This window comes from Photinus pyralis, unplaced genomic scaffold (assembly GCF_008802855.1).
Source record: "Photinus pyralis isolate 1611_PpyrPB1 unplaced genomic scaffold, Ppyr1.3 Ppyr1.4_LG1, whole genome shotgun sequence".
NCBI lineage: Eukaryota > Metazoa > Arthropoda > Insecta > Coleoptera > Lampyridae > Photinus > Photinus pyralis.
Window position 1 is genome coordinate 15026946 of NW_022170249.1, and position 17297 is coordinate 15044242.

The 17297-nt window shown below is 36.3% G+C and overlaps 3 protein-coding genes across 5 annotated transcripts in view; all 3 read left to right on the forward strand.

Moving 5' to 3' along the window:
* The window catches only part of LOC116177053 (lachesin-like), a gene marked incomplete at its 5' end in the record, with an annotated part of 91685 nt that overhangs the window by 61221 nt on the left and 13167 nt on the right, over nucleotides 1–17297 (forward strand). The window contains 1 exon segment of the mRNA XM_031495917.1: nucleotides 11896–12036. Coding sequence (XP_031351777.1) covers nucleotides 11896–12036 — 141 coding nt within the window.
* On the forward strand, nucleotides 862–3229 carry LOC116177003 (serine hydrolase-like protein). 3 transcript variants are annotated; one of them, XM_031495867.1, is made up of 3 exons: nucleotides 1033–1656; nucleotides 1987–2166; nucleotides 2215–3229. In XM_031495867.1, the coding sequence occupies exons 2-3, from the start codon at nucleotides 2118–2120 to the stop codon at nucleotides 3057–3059; spliced, it is 894 nt and encodes a 297-aa protein (XP_031351727.1). In that variant the 5' UTR covers nucleotides 1033–1656; nucleotides 1987–2117; the 3' UTR covers nucleotides 3060–3229. The 3 variants fall into 3 exon arrangements, 2 of the variants coding, with proteins under 2 accessions (XP_031351727.1, XP_031351721.1); XR_004146586.1 differs by having other exon boundaries at nucleotides 862–2166; nucleotides 2211–2351; XM_031495861.1 differs by having other exon boundaries at nucleotides 1033–2166.
* LOC116177023 (serine hydrolase-like protein) lies at nucleotides 4041–5703 on the forward strand. The gene is made up of 2 exons (XM_031495881.1): nucleotides 4041–4684; nucleotides 4737–5703. The coding sequence occupies exons 1-2, from the start codon at nucleotides 4636–4638 to the stop codon at nucleotides 5576–5578; spliced, it is 891 nt and encodes a 296-aa protein (XP_031351741.1). The 5' UTR covers nucleotides 4041–4635; the 3' UTR covers nucleotides 5579–5703.

Sequence of the window (17297 nt, forward strand, 5' to 3'; positions counted from 1 at the left end):
TCAAAGGTCATTGACACAGGAACAATTAAGTATTAGCCATAGCTTTCTAAAGTTATACTAAGAGCTAGAAGCTAAATTTTGTCATACATCTTAATACTTTGCAGAAACTTGGTCACATGGTGAAGTTGGCCGGTAGAGTTTAGAATTACATGTAAGCTGTTCTTCAGTGTGTGGAAGCGTCGAATATTTGCATAATGCTCCAAATCGATAAGGATGTGTTTTATGGTCAGTGGATTGTTGCAGTGTTCACAAGCAGGTGGAAAATCGGCTTATTTACGGTAGCGGCGGGTGAAACACAACCCTAGAAATTACATCAGTTACCTTTACCTTCTATCTTCAACTCCTAGGACCAACACAAATAGTGAGGCATTTTGAAAAAAGTTTCTACACAATTCTACACTGAAACTTTTTTTTTGTTCGGACCCTCATGAAAATCACAACGATTTTAGAACATATTTCCAATACGAATGTCTTAGATTTGATAAACAATATAGATTTCAAGGATTTCAGTCAGATGGCATAAAAATGCTAAATGCACATATAAAGCGGCTCATGTTTATTTTTAGAAATGCACTGATAAAACCTATTGATGGATGTTAATTTATGTACAGGAAATTTTTCTTCCATATATACTGCTGTGTAAACGTTATATTTGAAATTGAAACATTTAGAATGAGCTTGCTTGAGTGTTTAATTGTTAATTAAATCATCAAAATTTTGATTTCTTTGTTTAATGTCGTGGGTCTGGTTACGTCTTAACACAAAACAGTGTCATAATACGAGCGTGTAGTTAAGGTTATATTTGTTTATTCTTTTCTGGGAATTCTTAAGTTAAAAAAATTGATCTATCTCTAATTTCTATGTGTTGTTGCTTGTTAGCCCTAAAGTGGCAGTTCGTGTATATTTATTAGGTTTTCCTTTTATTTGTGACTGATAAGGATAATTATATGGGAGGTAACGTGGTTATTTTAATGATTAAACAAATTATATATATTCTTTGATAGAAATTCTTACAATTATATAAGATTATCTGATAAAATTAAGTGTGTACGAGCGGTGTCCAGGGCCAGTATCGTTGCTAGCCAGTTTTATTGGCTGTCTAAGTTTTTCGAAAATACGAAGAAGAAAGAAGAAGCTTTTTGCCAAGTTCGAAGTCTGAGTGCCGTTCGTTTATTAGAAGCTTTTTGCCAGTCTCCAGGCCTAACCGCTGTCCGTCTGTAGTAATATGTTTTGATCGTATAGAGTGTTCGAGTTTAAGTTTTCGGTCCGGCTATTGAGAAGTCATTTGCCTGTTTCCAGTGCCGCTTGTTAGATGACAATAAGGGGTTTATTTCCCCCTGTGTCGTGCCCGACTACGTTTTTGGTTTGAGGAACGGTAATCAAGTTCGAGTTCAGAAAGTCCGGTCTGGATTTCGTTTGTGCTGTTTCTCAGAAGAAGTTTTTTTCTACATGCTTAAAGTCGATTTGTCGAAGTGTTTAGACTGCGGTTTCACGGTTTGTTGGACATCACGTTAACACGATTTAAGGATAATTTTACTTTGAGGATTTTGACCTTACCCACTGTGGGTTAAGAAAATAATTGAGGTCACAGTTGAATCATTCTTCTGTCCGGGGGTGAGGATTTGTACCGGAAAAAAGCTAAAAAGAGCTAACTAGGTTTGTAGTGTTTTGTGCTTAGTCCTTTTTGGCCTGGGATAAATGCACACAGCAATACACAGGTTCTATGGGCGATTAAAAATGAGTTGCTGTCGAGTCGCCTTTGGAAGTTGAAGTTAAGTACGATTTCTCATGTAAACAAAAATTGTGACGACAGCAACTCATTTTTGATCGCATGGTATAATGCGCTTAAGAAAAAATCACTGTATGTAGCAGAATTTCCTTTCGTTGTGAGAAAATATGACACATCTATAGTGATTACTCTGGCCTAGTTTAAGTTTGCTACTGTGTTTCTGAATGACGTTTGTGCGTGCTATATATATATTTCAGATAAACCGGCGGCGATGATACAGTCTAAATACTTTATCAACATTAATTACGATATTTATTATTAAAAAATGAAATACTAGTCAGTGTCAATATCCAATTTACTTGCGTAGTTTGGTACCATTAACTAACTCATGAATGTAAACGAAATAGAAATTCCAGTCCCTTGGGGAATAGTCGCAGGTAAGTTATTAACCAACCGTTTCTTTGCGTTCATATTCAACAAGCTAGGTAAAACGTGGGGGAATGAGGACAATAGCAAGATCTTGTTAATACCAGGCATTGGTGATAACGTGGAATCTTTCAATGCATTGGTTCCTTTATTGCCGCCCCATTTTTGTTACGTCGCTGTGGATCTACCAGGACATGGCATATCGAGCCACTTTCCTCAGAACGTGAATTTGAATATTTGGGACTACATCCTAGCCATAAGGTTGGTTATCGGATTTTTAAAAGAAGAACCAATCATTCTAATGGGGCACAGTTTTGGAGGATGTGTACTTACTGTTTATGCTCAATTCTACCCAAATCAAGTATCGAAGTTGATCCTGATCGACAGTAATTACTATCCTTTAAAGCGCGAAGTTTTTCGAATCACTTTTAAGGCATACATGGAAGGATCGAGTGAGCTACTAACCTCGTTGTCCGCTAAACAACGGCAAACCTTTAGATACAATGAAGGGCTGAATAAAAGCAATGGTAAACGATTATTGGGGAATGTTACACCAAAATCAGCCGACGAATTATACAAGCGTAATATTGTTGAAGTAGGAGCTGATATGTATCAAAGTAGAATTGATCCTCGTCTAAAATATCTTACTTACATATTCATAACCGACGTTTGCTTCTTTAATATTTTCAAAAGTGGTCCGAGTACTTGTCCGACGCTGAGTATTATCGCTTTAGACGCTAAACATCCACATTATCCAGGAAAGGGTCTCGCTGGTGCCATGGAACAGATTAATCCCAATTATGTGTGCAAATTTGTAAGGGGTGATCATTATATCCATATGCATTCACCTGAAATTATTGTACCGCTAATTATTCATTTTCTACTACTGAAATGTAGCTTATAGATATTTAAAAAATGATGAAGTGTCGGAAATGTAACTGTGGTAAGGATTAGTCTGTTTAATCGATCCTTTTGAGTTCTTCATCCGATAACGTTGTACTGATGTGCCCATTTTGGTCTGATTCTGACTTATGTCATACAATCTATATTATATAAATAAATTATTAGAAATTATAATACCCCAATCTCCTTTGAGTGCCTCCTAACGTAGACTGGTCATTTGAAATGACAACAATCGTTAAAAAAAGACATGAGAAGATGTATTTACGTGAATGGCGTTTGCTAACCTTAAACTAGGTAAGCAAATTTTTCATATTGCTGTTGTTTGAGATTTTTTTCATTATTCATAGGTCATATATATCACATGTTCGTGCAAATTCGAAGTTGATTAATATATCATCTCTTCTCTATTGTAATTATATGGCACCCAGTTACTGGGGCAAGCAAGATTAATCGTATCAGCAAATAATTGATTTCTCCGTTTTAGTGGGTAAGTTTAAATAATCACAGTCCTTCAACCGTCATATACACCCTGTATATGAATATGGTTAAATATGAATCTAACCGCCTCCAATTTTTAATGATCTGTGTCTATACTACGCTAACCTCGTACACATTTTTTCTTAATATTCAACAATCAAATGCTTTATTAATATTATCATTAATTATGATTGGTTAAGTCATCCGCACTGTAGAAAGTAAACAAACTTTATCTCTACTAATCATCACCAATGTCTGGCCACAAATTTGTAAATAAATGCGAACGAAATTAAAATCTCAAACCCATGCGAAAAACGTAGGGTTAGCCCTATATAGGGTGTTTTTTTAAGATGGGCCATAGGACAATGTAAACCCGTTGAGTTATTTAAAATGGGCCATAGGGAAATTTAATGGCATCAATTGTTTCAAGTTGTTCCTCGCGAATCATCTGTCATAGTATTGTCTAAATTATTTGTAAATCAACAAATTTATTCAAATCAGATATAAACGTATCAGATTTAATCGGTGCTCAAATTGTTTTCCATCGGCAACCTAACAATACCCGATACTCTGAATAGATCGCATACCACTCTGCTACTACTGTGCCCACTCTTGTACAAATTGTACATGAACACCTTTTCAGAGGCGGAATACATGTTGCTGCTTCGTTGATGCAATTTGAAGGATTGAAATCAAGAACTGACAGTGAAATAACTAAGCGCATGTGCAGGCCAAGATATGAACAATTGGCGCAATGTAAATTTCCCTATGGCCCATTTTAAATAACTCAACGCTTTTACATTGTCACAGTCACAGACCTGCGTTTATGCTTATGATGTATGCTAAGTGTGTACTTTCTATGGCCCATCTTAATATAAACACCCTGTATATCATAATTAGTTAACAAGTTAGATAAAACGATAAAAGCGTGACCTTTAACTTTCATTAGTCAACGAATTTTTAAAACAAACACAAAATATTCTCATGGAGGGGGAGCACGCGCTAGCAACGCGATTATCAATTTTAAGCGCAACATATTTGTAATATGTGACACCGATAGCGTTAAATTGCGTCAAATACATAACCCAAACATAGCATAAATGGACGATCAAGAAATCGAAATTCCTGTACCTTGGGGATTAATCGCCGGTAATGATATACCAACCATTACTTTATATTCACTAATATTTTGCACATCTAGCTAAGGCATGGGGTGACAAATCCAGCACAAAAATGTTGATGGTGCACGGTATGTTAGATAATTTGGAGTCTTTCAATCAGCTGGTGCCGTTATTACCGCAATCGTTCTACTACGTGGCCGTGGACTTGCCGGGACACGGAAAATCTAGTCATTTCCCAAAATGTAGCATTGTTAAATATTGGGATTATATTGTGGCTATTCGCTTGGTGATTCGATTTTTAGGAGACGCTCCTATAATTCTATTGGGCCACAGCTTTGGAGGTAGTTTAGTTACATTTTACACGCAACTGTATCCCAAGGAGGTGTCCAAATTAATCTTAATTGATACTGTCTACCTATATAGTAATTGGGAGGTTGATTTATGTAAAAGTTACATGATTCAATATATAAAAGAAGCATGCGATGTTTTAATGAAAAAGCCCAAATTGCGCAAATTTGAATATCATGAAGGCTTGAGTCATTATGTTAGTAGGCGAATATTGGGATCGATTACACCAACGGCGGCCTTACATTTATATAAACGAACCATTGTCGATGCTGGGGATGGTAAATATCAAAAAGGAAGTGATTCCAGAATAAAATGCAGTCCATATGTGATAATGGATGCCATTACGGCAGAACGTATTATGAAAAAATATTCGGTAGTTTGTCCAACTCTTCGCATTGTCGCAAAAAATTCTGACATGGAACCAGCTATAAAAAAACTAATGGATACATTTACGACACTAACCAAAAACTGTGTTACTGTACATGTGGATGGAAACCATCACGTGCATATTAATTCACCTGAAACTGTTGCACCAATAATCAATAATTTTTTGAAAGTAAAATGTCTTTTGTAATAATTGTACACTTCTGGATTAGACCTATAAAAAAACTAGAATGTTTACGCTGTAAGGTCAGAACGTATAAGCAGTTGTGTCGAATTAGTGTGCAGCATATGAAAGCTATTAAAAAACTAGACGTATCAGCTGTTGTGTTGAATTGGTATGCAGTAACTTCCACAACTATTTTCGGTAAGTGGAAAACCGCTCTTATGGTCGCTGGAGTAATACAAGTTCCTGCAAAATACCGAAGTTCATCGCAGTTTGAAAAGAACAAGAAACATACAGAAAATGTCTTATTTATAAAGAAACAATAATATGTCATTTAACATTTAGTACGAGAGCTGGTTGACATTTTTGGGTAGGTATTTGAGGCACGCTGAAAACTTGTCCAATACTTCTCCAATAATACCCAAATACAGATGTGCAGACCTGGCTGAGGAATAGCGGAGCTAAATCCACCCTTACATTTTTAATGGTACGATTTTTTTTCAAAAATGTTCTTGAGGCATTTCGTAATTTTTATTACCTTTAAATTTGATATTTAAAGAGCGAAAAAATCAATAACCCAGATGATTTAGTGGAGCCTTACCCTGGGCCTTACACTTTGCCTTCAAAGTTTGAAATAAATACATGCCGCCATAAATACATGAACATCCAGTGTACTTTGATCAATTATGATGAAATTTTCGGGATAACTGTCTTTATTAACGAGCTCCTAGCGAGTTCATAATTTTGTGATGTCTGTCCGTCTGTCCGTTAGTACAATATCTCGAAAACGAGTGGACCGATTACGATGAAATTTTGCAGGTGGATTCTTTATCAAATTTGTATATCGGACTTCATGAATTGGCAATGTAGGCAAAAAAATAAGGAAGGCCCTTTTGACAACTCCGTTAGTTATTGCATAAAATTCAGCATAGCGTTAGCCATATAATACGAATGCCAAGCTATAGTCATGCCCGGGAACTCGTTTGCTATATTTGTTTACACATTTATTTCGAAATAAGAAACGATAAAAATTTCAACATGATACAAATTAAAATAACACTAATAAACCCCTAAAAAGCATCTAAAAAAGCGGCAGAGCACCTCGGTGTTCCCCCACGGCGTCATTGGATTTGACCCATTTTCAATTGGCCTGTTACATGTGGTATATATGTTAACTGTGCAAAGTTATTTGAACCGAACAGGTTCAAGCGTTTGCCAGAGACAGATAGGCGCAGGGATAAGCGTGTCCCTACGGGGTCATGGGATTTGAACCATTTTCAATAGGCTTATTACATGTGGTACCCGGGAAATAGGTTCGCATCAGATCTGCACGGTCTTTCTAGTTGAGCCAGTGCTGGTCCCACCATCGTTCCCAATGGGTTGTCGTTGGAGAAGACCTTCCGCAGGCGTCTGACGGAATCTTTCCCAAGACGCTCTCTTTGCCTTCCGAATCGCCTTACTATACTCAAAGGTAATATCGAGGACTTCTTTCCTAGTTACAAATGTTGGTTCATTGCCCTGATTGAGTATCTCTTAGTTCCTCTGACAAAAGAAAGGTAATCACCTCTACGGTTTGTATCCGTGTAGTGGAGGTGATGAGTGTTGGCGTCACATCCTATAAGAAGATGCAATCCCTTCTCCTTGCAGTATCTGCTCCGTACCTTTGGCGGCGAAGGTACTGCTGCTGCTGCTCTTCCCTGGGAAGTATGCCGAAGCACACACTATTTTGGCAACACCGATGCTCATTGGCTCTTCGACCACCACAGCCGCCAGGTTTTTTGTTACGAACTCCAAAAGAGGGAAGGCTGCTAGGCAATGACCTAAAACGTACCTAGAGTAACAACATGGTTAAGTATATGGCAGCCAAATCACATAATAATGAAAATCCAACTTATAGCCTCCAGATTTGAGAGAATAGTATATTGAAAGACAAGTGTTACAATGCGACCTATTGTAATACGACTATCTTGTGGCACGAGTGGCGTAGCGAAGCGGAGCCACGAGTGTCCACAAGATAGGAGTATTACAATAAAGCATTGTAACACGTGTTTTTCATACTATTTTTTCTATTTCGGGGCTTTAATTTAATTAAAAAGTAATTATGAAAAACTACAGGAAACTTTAGAATTAATATGTCTTAAGTTGGCAACACCATTTACGTTGACAAATTTTAAGTTGGGAGCTTAGATAAACACAACACTGACATTTGGAAACTTTAAATTCCGTGAATGTGTAATTTTTTATTCGTAGATAAATTTATTTATGGTGGATGTGTAAACTGCTGATTTGGAATGTATTAAGTTCTTCGTGTACCAAAAATCAAGGAAAACACATAAATTTTACGTAATTTGATTTCACATCTGATGATTTGACGTTGACGTCTTGGCGAACTGCCAACTTAGAGATGAAAAGTTACCAAAAACAATGTTACAATGGAACTCATTGAAACACTGTTTTTGCCGAAAACAGTTGCACAAAATTCTCATTGTAACACCAAAATAGAAAAAATATAGAAATTCATCCAATACACAACGACAAATCCCACAACAACGGTTTAAATCGCCAAAGAATAATTAACTTCAACATTTGCAATTATAACCACATGGATAATCTTAAATATCACGGTTCGCTAAACCTCTATGTGATACGTACTCGCAACTAGAATACGGAAGAGGAATTACACAGCATAGAATACGCCTTGAGGCTTGCAATCCACCCACAGGACGCCAACGAAATGACAGAAATGTTAGAGTGGTTCTTAAACAAACAAGATGACCGTCAACCAATTAATAAATAATTAATACGTATTTGAGAAAATAAAACTGTTACAAACAATGTCAAAAATGTTGTTTAAGAACAAAACTGTCGAACAATTTATTGGCATTAACTTATTAAGTAACGCTATGGAATATAGTACGTAGAAGGTCAAACAACCCTACTAGGGGTAACTTGTCCATACGTAATACGCATGGACTAATCATTACAGATTCACAGGAAATATCAAACTATTTTGGTAATTTCTTTGGCGACTCTATCGAAAAGCTAGTTAGTTCAAACTTTACGCTCCCCAGTGATTGCAGCGTTATCGACAACAATATGTGCCCTGTTTCGTTTTTCATGACTCCCGTCTCAGAAACGAGTGTTCTAAACGTCATAAACTCACTAGGTAACAAGAAATCGTGTGGACCTGATGAAGTCCCCATCGCTATCATTAAGGACTGCCGGTCTACCTTCGCCCATTATCTTAGCAACATATCAACTGAATGTGGAAAGTTTCCTTCCCAACTGAAATCTTCTAAAGTCGTTCCAGTGCACAAAAAGAAGGATCCACTGGATCCAGACAACTACAGCGCGATCTCACTGCTGTCCATCTTCTCCAAAATTATTGAAAAGATAGTCTGCGAGAGATTGACACTGTTCTTGAATAACAACAACCTACTAAGCTCATCGCAGTATGGCTTCAGAGAAAACCATTCCACTGAAACGGCCACAATAGACTTTACCCAGGTAGTTCATAATGAACTGGACCATGGTAAAGTCGTGTTAGCGGTATTTCTAGACCATCTCTCGTGCATTCGATACTATTGACCATATGATACTGTCTGAGAAACTAAATACAATTGGCATCAGAGGAATAATGAACGATTGGATTTTATCATTTGTATCAAACCGGACCTTCAGAGTTCATGTAAATGGAAAGACCTCTAAAGAATTTTCCAACAGCATTGGAACACCGCAAGGAACACGTTGGCCCCTTTGCTGTTCTTGATCACATTAACGACATGATCGATCAATTATCGGATCATTGTAAAGTTTTTGTATACGCGGACGACACTAACATCGTCGTCTCAGCACCCTCTCTGAAAGAGGCAACATCCAAATTGGAAAAAGTGCTCTCACTATTTACAAAATGGTGCTATGACAACAGACTAGTTCTAATACTAATAAAACGGCGTGCCTATGCTTTAGCTATGGTGTGCGCCAATTCGAACTATTCAAAATTCAAAACCAAGAGTATGAAATAAACATTTCAGAAAATGCCAGTTTCCTGGGAACCGTCATTGATTGTAAACTATCCTTCTCCGGACAAGATGATAAGGTTTGTGCGCAACTAAGTAAACTACCCTACGCTTTCCTCAGTTTAACAAACTGTATGGACAAAAGTGCTCTCCTCTCGGTGTACTACGCCAAAATACAGGCGGTAATGAGTTATAATATTATTGTCTAGGGACAAGCCACCGAAGCCAGCCGTGTGTTCATTTTACAAAAAAGGTTAATTCGACGTATTTTCAAGCTCCAGTTTAATCAATCTTGTCGGGACACCTTCCGCAACAGTCGGATACTAACGTTCACATCATTATACATATACAAAATCTTGCTTTACATTCATACTTTTAGACGTAAATTTAAAAGAAACCGCGATAATCATGACTACCTTACCAGAAAAGGACACCATAGCTATTTACCAAGATGTCAACACACTAAATTTAAAAAATCAGTGCATTACGCAGGATGTTACCTCTACAACGCGCTGACAGCTGATATAAAGCAGATTCAGGACTCAAAACTTTTCAAAAAGACGCTGAAAGATTACCTCGTTTCGAAATGCTGCTACACAATTGAGGAGTTTCTTCTTCTTTCAGAAACGTAGTATTTGTTGTAACGAGTTAATTTCTAAATTGTTGTTGGTCTATCTATGTCTCATTCGTGTTTTATCTGTTGCTATTTTATATATACTATCTATATGTATTTGTACTGACTTGCCTCATCTATTGTTAAATAGCTAAAAGGGTTAAAATATAAAAAAAAAAATGATGGAGGCGGAAGACATTAGGCGAAGGAGAGGAGAGCTTAACGGTAACGTAGGCGTCGAAGCAGAAGAGTGAAATATGAGATAATTGGTAAAATAGACGTTAATGAGTTCTAAAGCAAAGAATCCGTGATAAAACATGTCGTGAAAATGAATAGAGGGTAAAGGAGTGAAGGGTACTTGAGAAATACGGTAATCAAACAGTGGTAAAAGAACATGAAGGAGGTCTGAAAAGATGTGAGATATTACGTGATATCTTCCGATACTCCGTTTTCGAGATATTCACATTTGAAATTCTACCCCCCTCCCCCTTACATGTTTGACATATGCGATTAGTTTGCTTTTATTAGAAAGAGGTGGAATTAACATTTTAGAAAGATCGCACCACCAATAAGAAAGTTAGTACTACACATGCGCGCAACGCGCTCCAGTTTTGACATGTTTACCATTAGAAATCGACTTGCTTTAATATAAAGAGTCATTGCTGATTGCTGTATTTTCAAAAAAGTTTGTTGAGTATTTTTTCCAAAAACTTTTTTTGTACTCGTATATTTCGCAACGAGAGAGAAATGGGAAAATTCTGAAAAAAAAATGTTTTTCGAAGTTTTTTCGAGGTAAATCAATACTCTCCTTGCGGAAATGTAATTAGGGCCTTAGATGCTGATTTTGCTCATCTCGTCGATGTAAATTGACAACACATCCGCAGTTCATCAATGCATTTACTAATTGTGTGCTAATAAACGTCATATTTTATGTCAATTCAGCTTATCCAAATTTTAGTAAAGTGCTAAGAAATTTAGATTTCATGCGGGTCTCTTATTCCGAACTTTGTTGACCTCTAGCATTTACCAAATGCAATTCCGCAATACAGTGCCTGAATTGAAAGATAATTAATAACGCTGGAAATGCTATTTTGTGAATACAGGCAGAAAATTACATAGTTTCGCCGAAGCACGCTCAACACAATGGTATTAGACATTGATAAATGAAATAAATTAATTTACCTGCCGAAACCGTCTCCGTATAGAAAAATGCGCTTTTGAAATCTTACGTACTCCTGATAAAGTACGTGTTTCGAATTTAATCTGAAAGAATGTTTTTGATTAGCTCACGTACTTACAGAACACTCCTGATTGGTTCCGAAAGTTGTAGTCAGTAAACGAGATCAGGCAATCTCTGGCACAAATAATGACACCATAACGATCTTCTTTAACAAAACTCATCTCATGTTTATCATTTTAATCAGAGTTTCTTTGGCCTACTTTAGAAGCGGCGTCAATCGATACCTTATAATTTGGGTTAAAAAGCTTTTATCTGTACCTTTATAGTATCAAACAAGCTACTTCTTTATTCGGCCTAAGTTACCTAAAGGGGAGTAATCCTACTCCAAAATTCATGAAGTTCAAAGTGCGTTTAAGTGTCCGCTTTTATGGGAGAACTCTTGTTAATGCAATCAGGCGAAATATCAGAGAAGGGATGGGGGTCAATTTGAAATCTGGAATTTTCTCCATAACGATTGTGTGTCTCTTTCCAGGTATCAGGGAGTGCGGGTTTAATTTCCCATTTCGTCAACCTTCAAATTGTTATACCAGAAGCTCACATACAAGGCAGTGGGTCGGGAGAGCATCATGTGGACAAAGGAAGTATCATAAATCTGGTATGCATAATAGATAAGGTGAGTGAACATTTTTTTTTCTTTTTCACGTAAATGTTTCATCCGTTTATGTGCCCCTCTAAACCGCTGCTGTATGTATAATTTATAATTATTAAGCTAAATCTTGAATTTGACAATAAATTTTTCGATTTAACACTAACATTTCACCTATCGGCACAAACGCGGAGTAATCGCATAAATAATTATAGTGTTACATTATTCAACAATCGAATGCTGTTAGCCAACAATGCAGGCTGTCAATAGTAGCTCTCCTCATTGCACGTGGTGATTTATCGACGTAATACAATGTATTTCTCTGGTTCTATATCAACATATGTCCACTACAAATTCGAGCATTACTCCATACATTAGGACTTTTATGCATCATTGCATTTAATGCCTTTGGGAAGCAGTTAAGCATTGATCACGTCTCTATCCTTCCTATAATCAACGCAATAAAAATAAATTGGCAAATGAGGAAACAATAAAAGTAAAACGCCTTTTAGGCGCCGACCGTTACGTCTCCCATAAAAAAATTTAGATTCAATTTTATTGAGCGTAATATTTTGATAAATTTTTTATTTCGGCAATATCATAGTTTCAGTATGAAAGTTCCGCAAATTAAATTGTAGTGACGCCTTCTAGTAATGAAGTTCCAAATTTCGTACTGACGATGTCCCGAATACAAAAACTATCGCATCCTACAGAAATCGTTCGTTTCTAGCTGTATTTTGTGGAAAAATATTACGGCATTGTACCGACTCTGCCATTTTGTGACGCAATTTCAAAAGTTTAGTCACTCGTTCGGGCGTTCGAAGCAAGAAACTTCAGCAGTATGCGATTTCTTATGCAGAAACGCCATCTGCATTCCTTGATGAGCTCAACTAAATTTTGTTCTCTTCTCATCCTGTTGATTAGACGGCAGAAAAAATGGACTACCATTCACAGACTTGTAGCAAATTATATATGTGCGTGGGACGTGATTTCGAAACCCTTTATTTAACAAAGTTGCATAATCGTTCTTTAGTGTCTCACACTAGGTAGATCGCCCACTAAAGAAGTAAAAAAAAGTTGTGAAAAGCACCTTAAATTTGAGTACAAACTTCATTCGCCAATTTCGTCCGTAAGACGGCAAAACAAGTTTGCCTATCAAAGGAGAACCGGCTACTAAAATAAAAAAAATGATAATAATAGGAAAGCCCAATAGCGAATTTTGGGATTTCCTCGAGCGCGTCAGATTAAAAGTAAAGTGGGCTGACTACGTGTTGAAAAGTGTGCATTTCAATAATCTAACCATTTGACCGTGACGTAAGGGAGTGAGAAAGTCACAAACTTAACGTCCTCGAGCGCGTTGGATTTTTACTTGCGAAAATCGGGCAAAAGTCGTCTAGAAATGGGAAAAAATTTTTTGAAGGTATAACAAGATCAGACCTAGTAGAGTATGTAGATATTGTAATTCTGCATCCGAAATGGTGTTTTACGACATTTTCCGGTGGTCATGACATTTTTTTTTAAGTACCTTAAAAAAACCCGCTCAAAAAGTACTTTAATAAAACACATAACGTAATTGTCAAACCGCCCTGTATAATCACCTTCGTACAAATATTTTAACAAATTAACGTTCACACGTCAACCATTACTTCTTGAGAAACAGCCGTCAATTGAGAGACCTGGGTTCCGTATCGACGGTTATTTCAAGTCCCTTAAGGGTATTCTAAACTTATTCTCTTTTTGCCAAAGCAAATAGTGAAGATTCGGACCTTGCAAATTAACCGATTTAAAACTTTTTACAAAGAAAATTCCGATAATGACATTTTCATGTGGACCTAGCTAGAAAATTGAAGTTGTTACTTCTTTTGAATGCAATATAAATACCAGAATCTTCTAGCTGAGTTCAAAATTTAGTTATTAAGGTTATACTGTGTTTGTGAAAAGGGTGTAATAATCTAATGTCTGGGTTAAACAGGGCAAGCGATAATTAGTGAAATAGAAAAGTGGGCACCCGATTAACCTCCTACAAACGTTAGTACTAACTTGTGTGGCATTCCATGAGCAGCTTGAAGGCTAGGGATAAGGCTGCTAAAGAGTCTTGGAGAACGCCTGACTGTACAAGCAGATGTAAAGCCACGCACCCAGTGAAGGTTATTTACTTACCACAAGCCCGGCACCTAACATTGACTATTCAAGAAAAGAAAGACAAACTTGACAATGACGTTTTAATTTTAACAAACGCTTATTAATATCCTTTAAAAAGGTATCATTAAAAGAATGTTTTTGGCTAAATTTACGGAAGTTTGACGAAGCATATTTTATTTGGAGAAGTACTGTTGTAGAATGCCTTCCTATAATATTTATCTAGCCAGTTTTTCGCGGATTTTCCAATAAAACATCTCAGTAACCGAATGAGACCAACGATTCACTTTGTAAACTCTCCGAAATCAGGTGCGTATCTCTCTACTCATAATTGAATAAATTATTTAAAATTTACTATTTCAATTTTGTGTCTACAAAAACAAAATGTAAGGTAATATACCAGGTAGTGACCTTGAACAACGCACCATATAATTTCAATAAGTAATTTCTGATTATTGGCTTCCCTAATTATTATTAATTTAGAGATAGTCCTATTTCGGTTTTTTGAAGAGAAATATTGACGAATCCATGCATCACGCCCAAACCTACTACTATTGGAACAACAATCATGTTTCTCGACTAATGTGGTCATAGTTGGTGATTTTAACGTTCCTAATTATAATAGTGTGCATGTGCTTGACAACAGGACCGCAACGCTCAACAATTTTGCTGACTTTCTCCATTTAAACCAATGTAATACTGTAGTCAACTCAATGAACCGATTGCTGGACTTAGTTTTTGCCAATATAACCTGTTCTGTAATACATGATACTGAGCCTATAGTTACGGAAGATGTCTATCACCCAGCTCTATGTATTGATATATCGCTGAAGATTAAAAGTATTGAGCGCTTTCCTATTGATAATCGGAACAAGCGTTATAACTTTGTGAAAGCAAATTTCATTAACTTATATGCCTCTTTACTGCAGGCCGACTGGTCGTTTTTGGAGTCTTGTACTAGTGTGAACTTTGCTTGTGACCGTTTCTACCAGTTTCTGTATCAGGTACTGGATGCATATGTTCCTAGGTATAGTAACAAATCATCAAAGTATCCTGTTTGGTACACCCCTGAAATTAAACGTTTGATTTGGCTAAAGTTTGCTGCTTTCAAAAAATTCAAGAAATATGGAACCGAACAATACTTAATCAATTTTAAACGCTTGCGTAAGGATCTTAGGTTACTTATCCATACAGCTTATAATAACTACATTTCCAATGTGCAAGCTACAATCTCTATCGATCCAAAACGTTTTTGGACCTTTATCAACTCAAGGAGAGGTAGTTCTCGCATTCCATCCAGTATGAGATTTAACAATGAAACTTTCGAGAATGCTCAAGACATTGTACAAGCATTTAGTGATTACTTTAGTAGTGTATATTCGACATCAACAAATAGTGATGTTACTGACTTCTATGACTATAATAATGTACCAATTATCCATATCGAAAGTGTAACTGTTGATGAAGTCTCCACAGCCATAAACAACTTAAAAAATGGTAACACATCTGGTCCCGATCTTATTCCAGCTTTTTTTTATTAAAGACTGTGCAGCTGTGTTTGCTGAACCTTTAACACGTATATTTAATCTTGCATTGGCTACTAATGTATTTCCCGATAGCTGGAAAAATGCTAACGTTACGCCTGTATATAAATCTGGTGACTCCAACGACGTTAGTAACTACAGACCAATCAGCATTTTAAGCAACTTCGCAAAAATTTTTGAGAATGTCTTGTATGTTAGGATTTATTCGAAGGTGAGACGACTTATATCCATCCACCAGCATGGTTTTATGGCACACAGATCTACAACCACTAACTTAGCATGTTTGTCGCATGTTATTGCAGAAACCATCGACAAGCGTGGACAAGTTGACGTCATATATACCGACTTCAAAAAGGCGTTTGATAGCATTCCCCATGACATCATTATTGCCAAGCTATTTAATTTTGGTTTCAATGAAGGGTTACTTAAGCTTTTTACATCCTATTTAAGCAACAGATCCCAGCGTGTGCTGTACAATAATTTTAAGTCTGATTCTGTTATAGTTACTTCAGGTGTCCCTCAGGGATCTACCCTGGGACCTCTTTTATTTCTGTTATATATTAACGATTTAACTGCTTTATTGAAGTGTGGTGCACTACTATTTGCCGATGACTTAAAACTATTTACTCAAGTGTCTTCGATCAGTGACTATCAATTTCTGCAGGAGCAACTAAACAGTGTTGTGCGGTGGTGTTCTACTAATTGTTTATTTTTAAATATTTCTAAATGTAAAATAGTTACATACGCTAAGAAACATCAACCTATTGTATATAATTATGTAGTTCATTCCCTGCGGTTAACAAGGGTCGATTTGGTTAAAGACCTAGGCGTTTACTTTGATTCCAAATTTACATTTTCGCATCACATTGCTACAGTAACGCGTTTAGCAATGTCTACTCTAGGTTTTATACTGAGGAATTGTAAATCCTTCAATAATATGGTTGCACTTAAAGAACTATTCTTTTCACTTGTTCGAAGTAAGCTGGAGTATTGCTCACTAATCTGGTTCGCGTCATCAAAAAAAAATATTGATTTGATCGAGCATGTTCAGAGGAGATTCTTAAAATTCTTATATTACAAAACTGAAGGTCATTATCCTCCTAGAGGGTTTTGTCATGAAACTTTACTAAACCTATTTCATGTTAGTAGTTTAGAGGATAGAAGAATAAAAAGTAGTATAACTTTCCTATTTAATATTGTGCACGATAAACTAGATACCCCCGATTTGCTGTCTAAAATTAATTTTCTTGTGCCATCTTATCACTACCGTTTGAGTTTACCATTTCACCTTTCTCCGCCACGTACTAATGTTTTATATATGTCTCCAATTTTAAGTTCGTGTAAAACATACCATAACCTTTGTAAAACCGTGGACATATTTAATTCAACACTAACTTGTATATTCACTGAGATTAATCTTTAATTGCTATTTTTACTATAGTTGTTTGGTTTGGTTTTTATTTTTTTTAAATTATTTTAGTTCTATAATTTTTTTTATACCAATTGTTCTACTGTTTGTAATATCTACTTGTATCGCCTCTATATTATCTGTTAAATGTCCTGTAATTGGAATTTGTTTTCTGTTGGGCATTAAACTATTATTAT

What these genes read in the sequence shown, in the direction of transcription:
- LOC116177003 (XM_031495861.1), top strand. Translation starts at nt 2,118, where the DNA reads ATGAATGTAAACGAAATAGAAATTCCAGTCCCTTGGGGAATAGTCGCA. An exon ending in CCCTTGGGGAATAGTCGCAG is followed by an intron (nt 2,167 to 2,214) that starts GTAAGTTATTAA and finishes TCAACAAGCTAG; the next exon opens with GTAAAACGTGGGGGAATGAG.
- LOC116177023 (XM_031495881.1), top strand. Translation starts at nt 4,636, where the DNA reads ATGGACGATCAAGAAATCGAAATTCCTGTACCTTGGGGATTAATCGCC. An exon ending in ACCTTGGGGATTAATCGCCG is followed by an intron (nt 4,685 to 4,736) that starts GTAATGATATAC and finishes TTGCACATCTAG; the next exon opens with CTAAGGCATGGGGTGACAAA.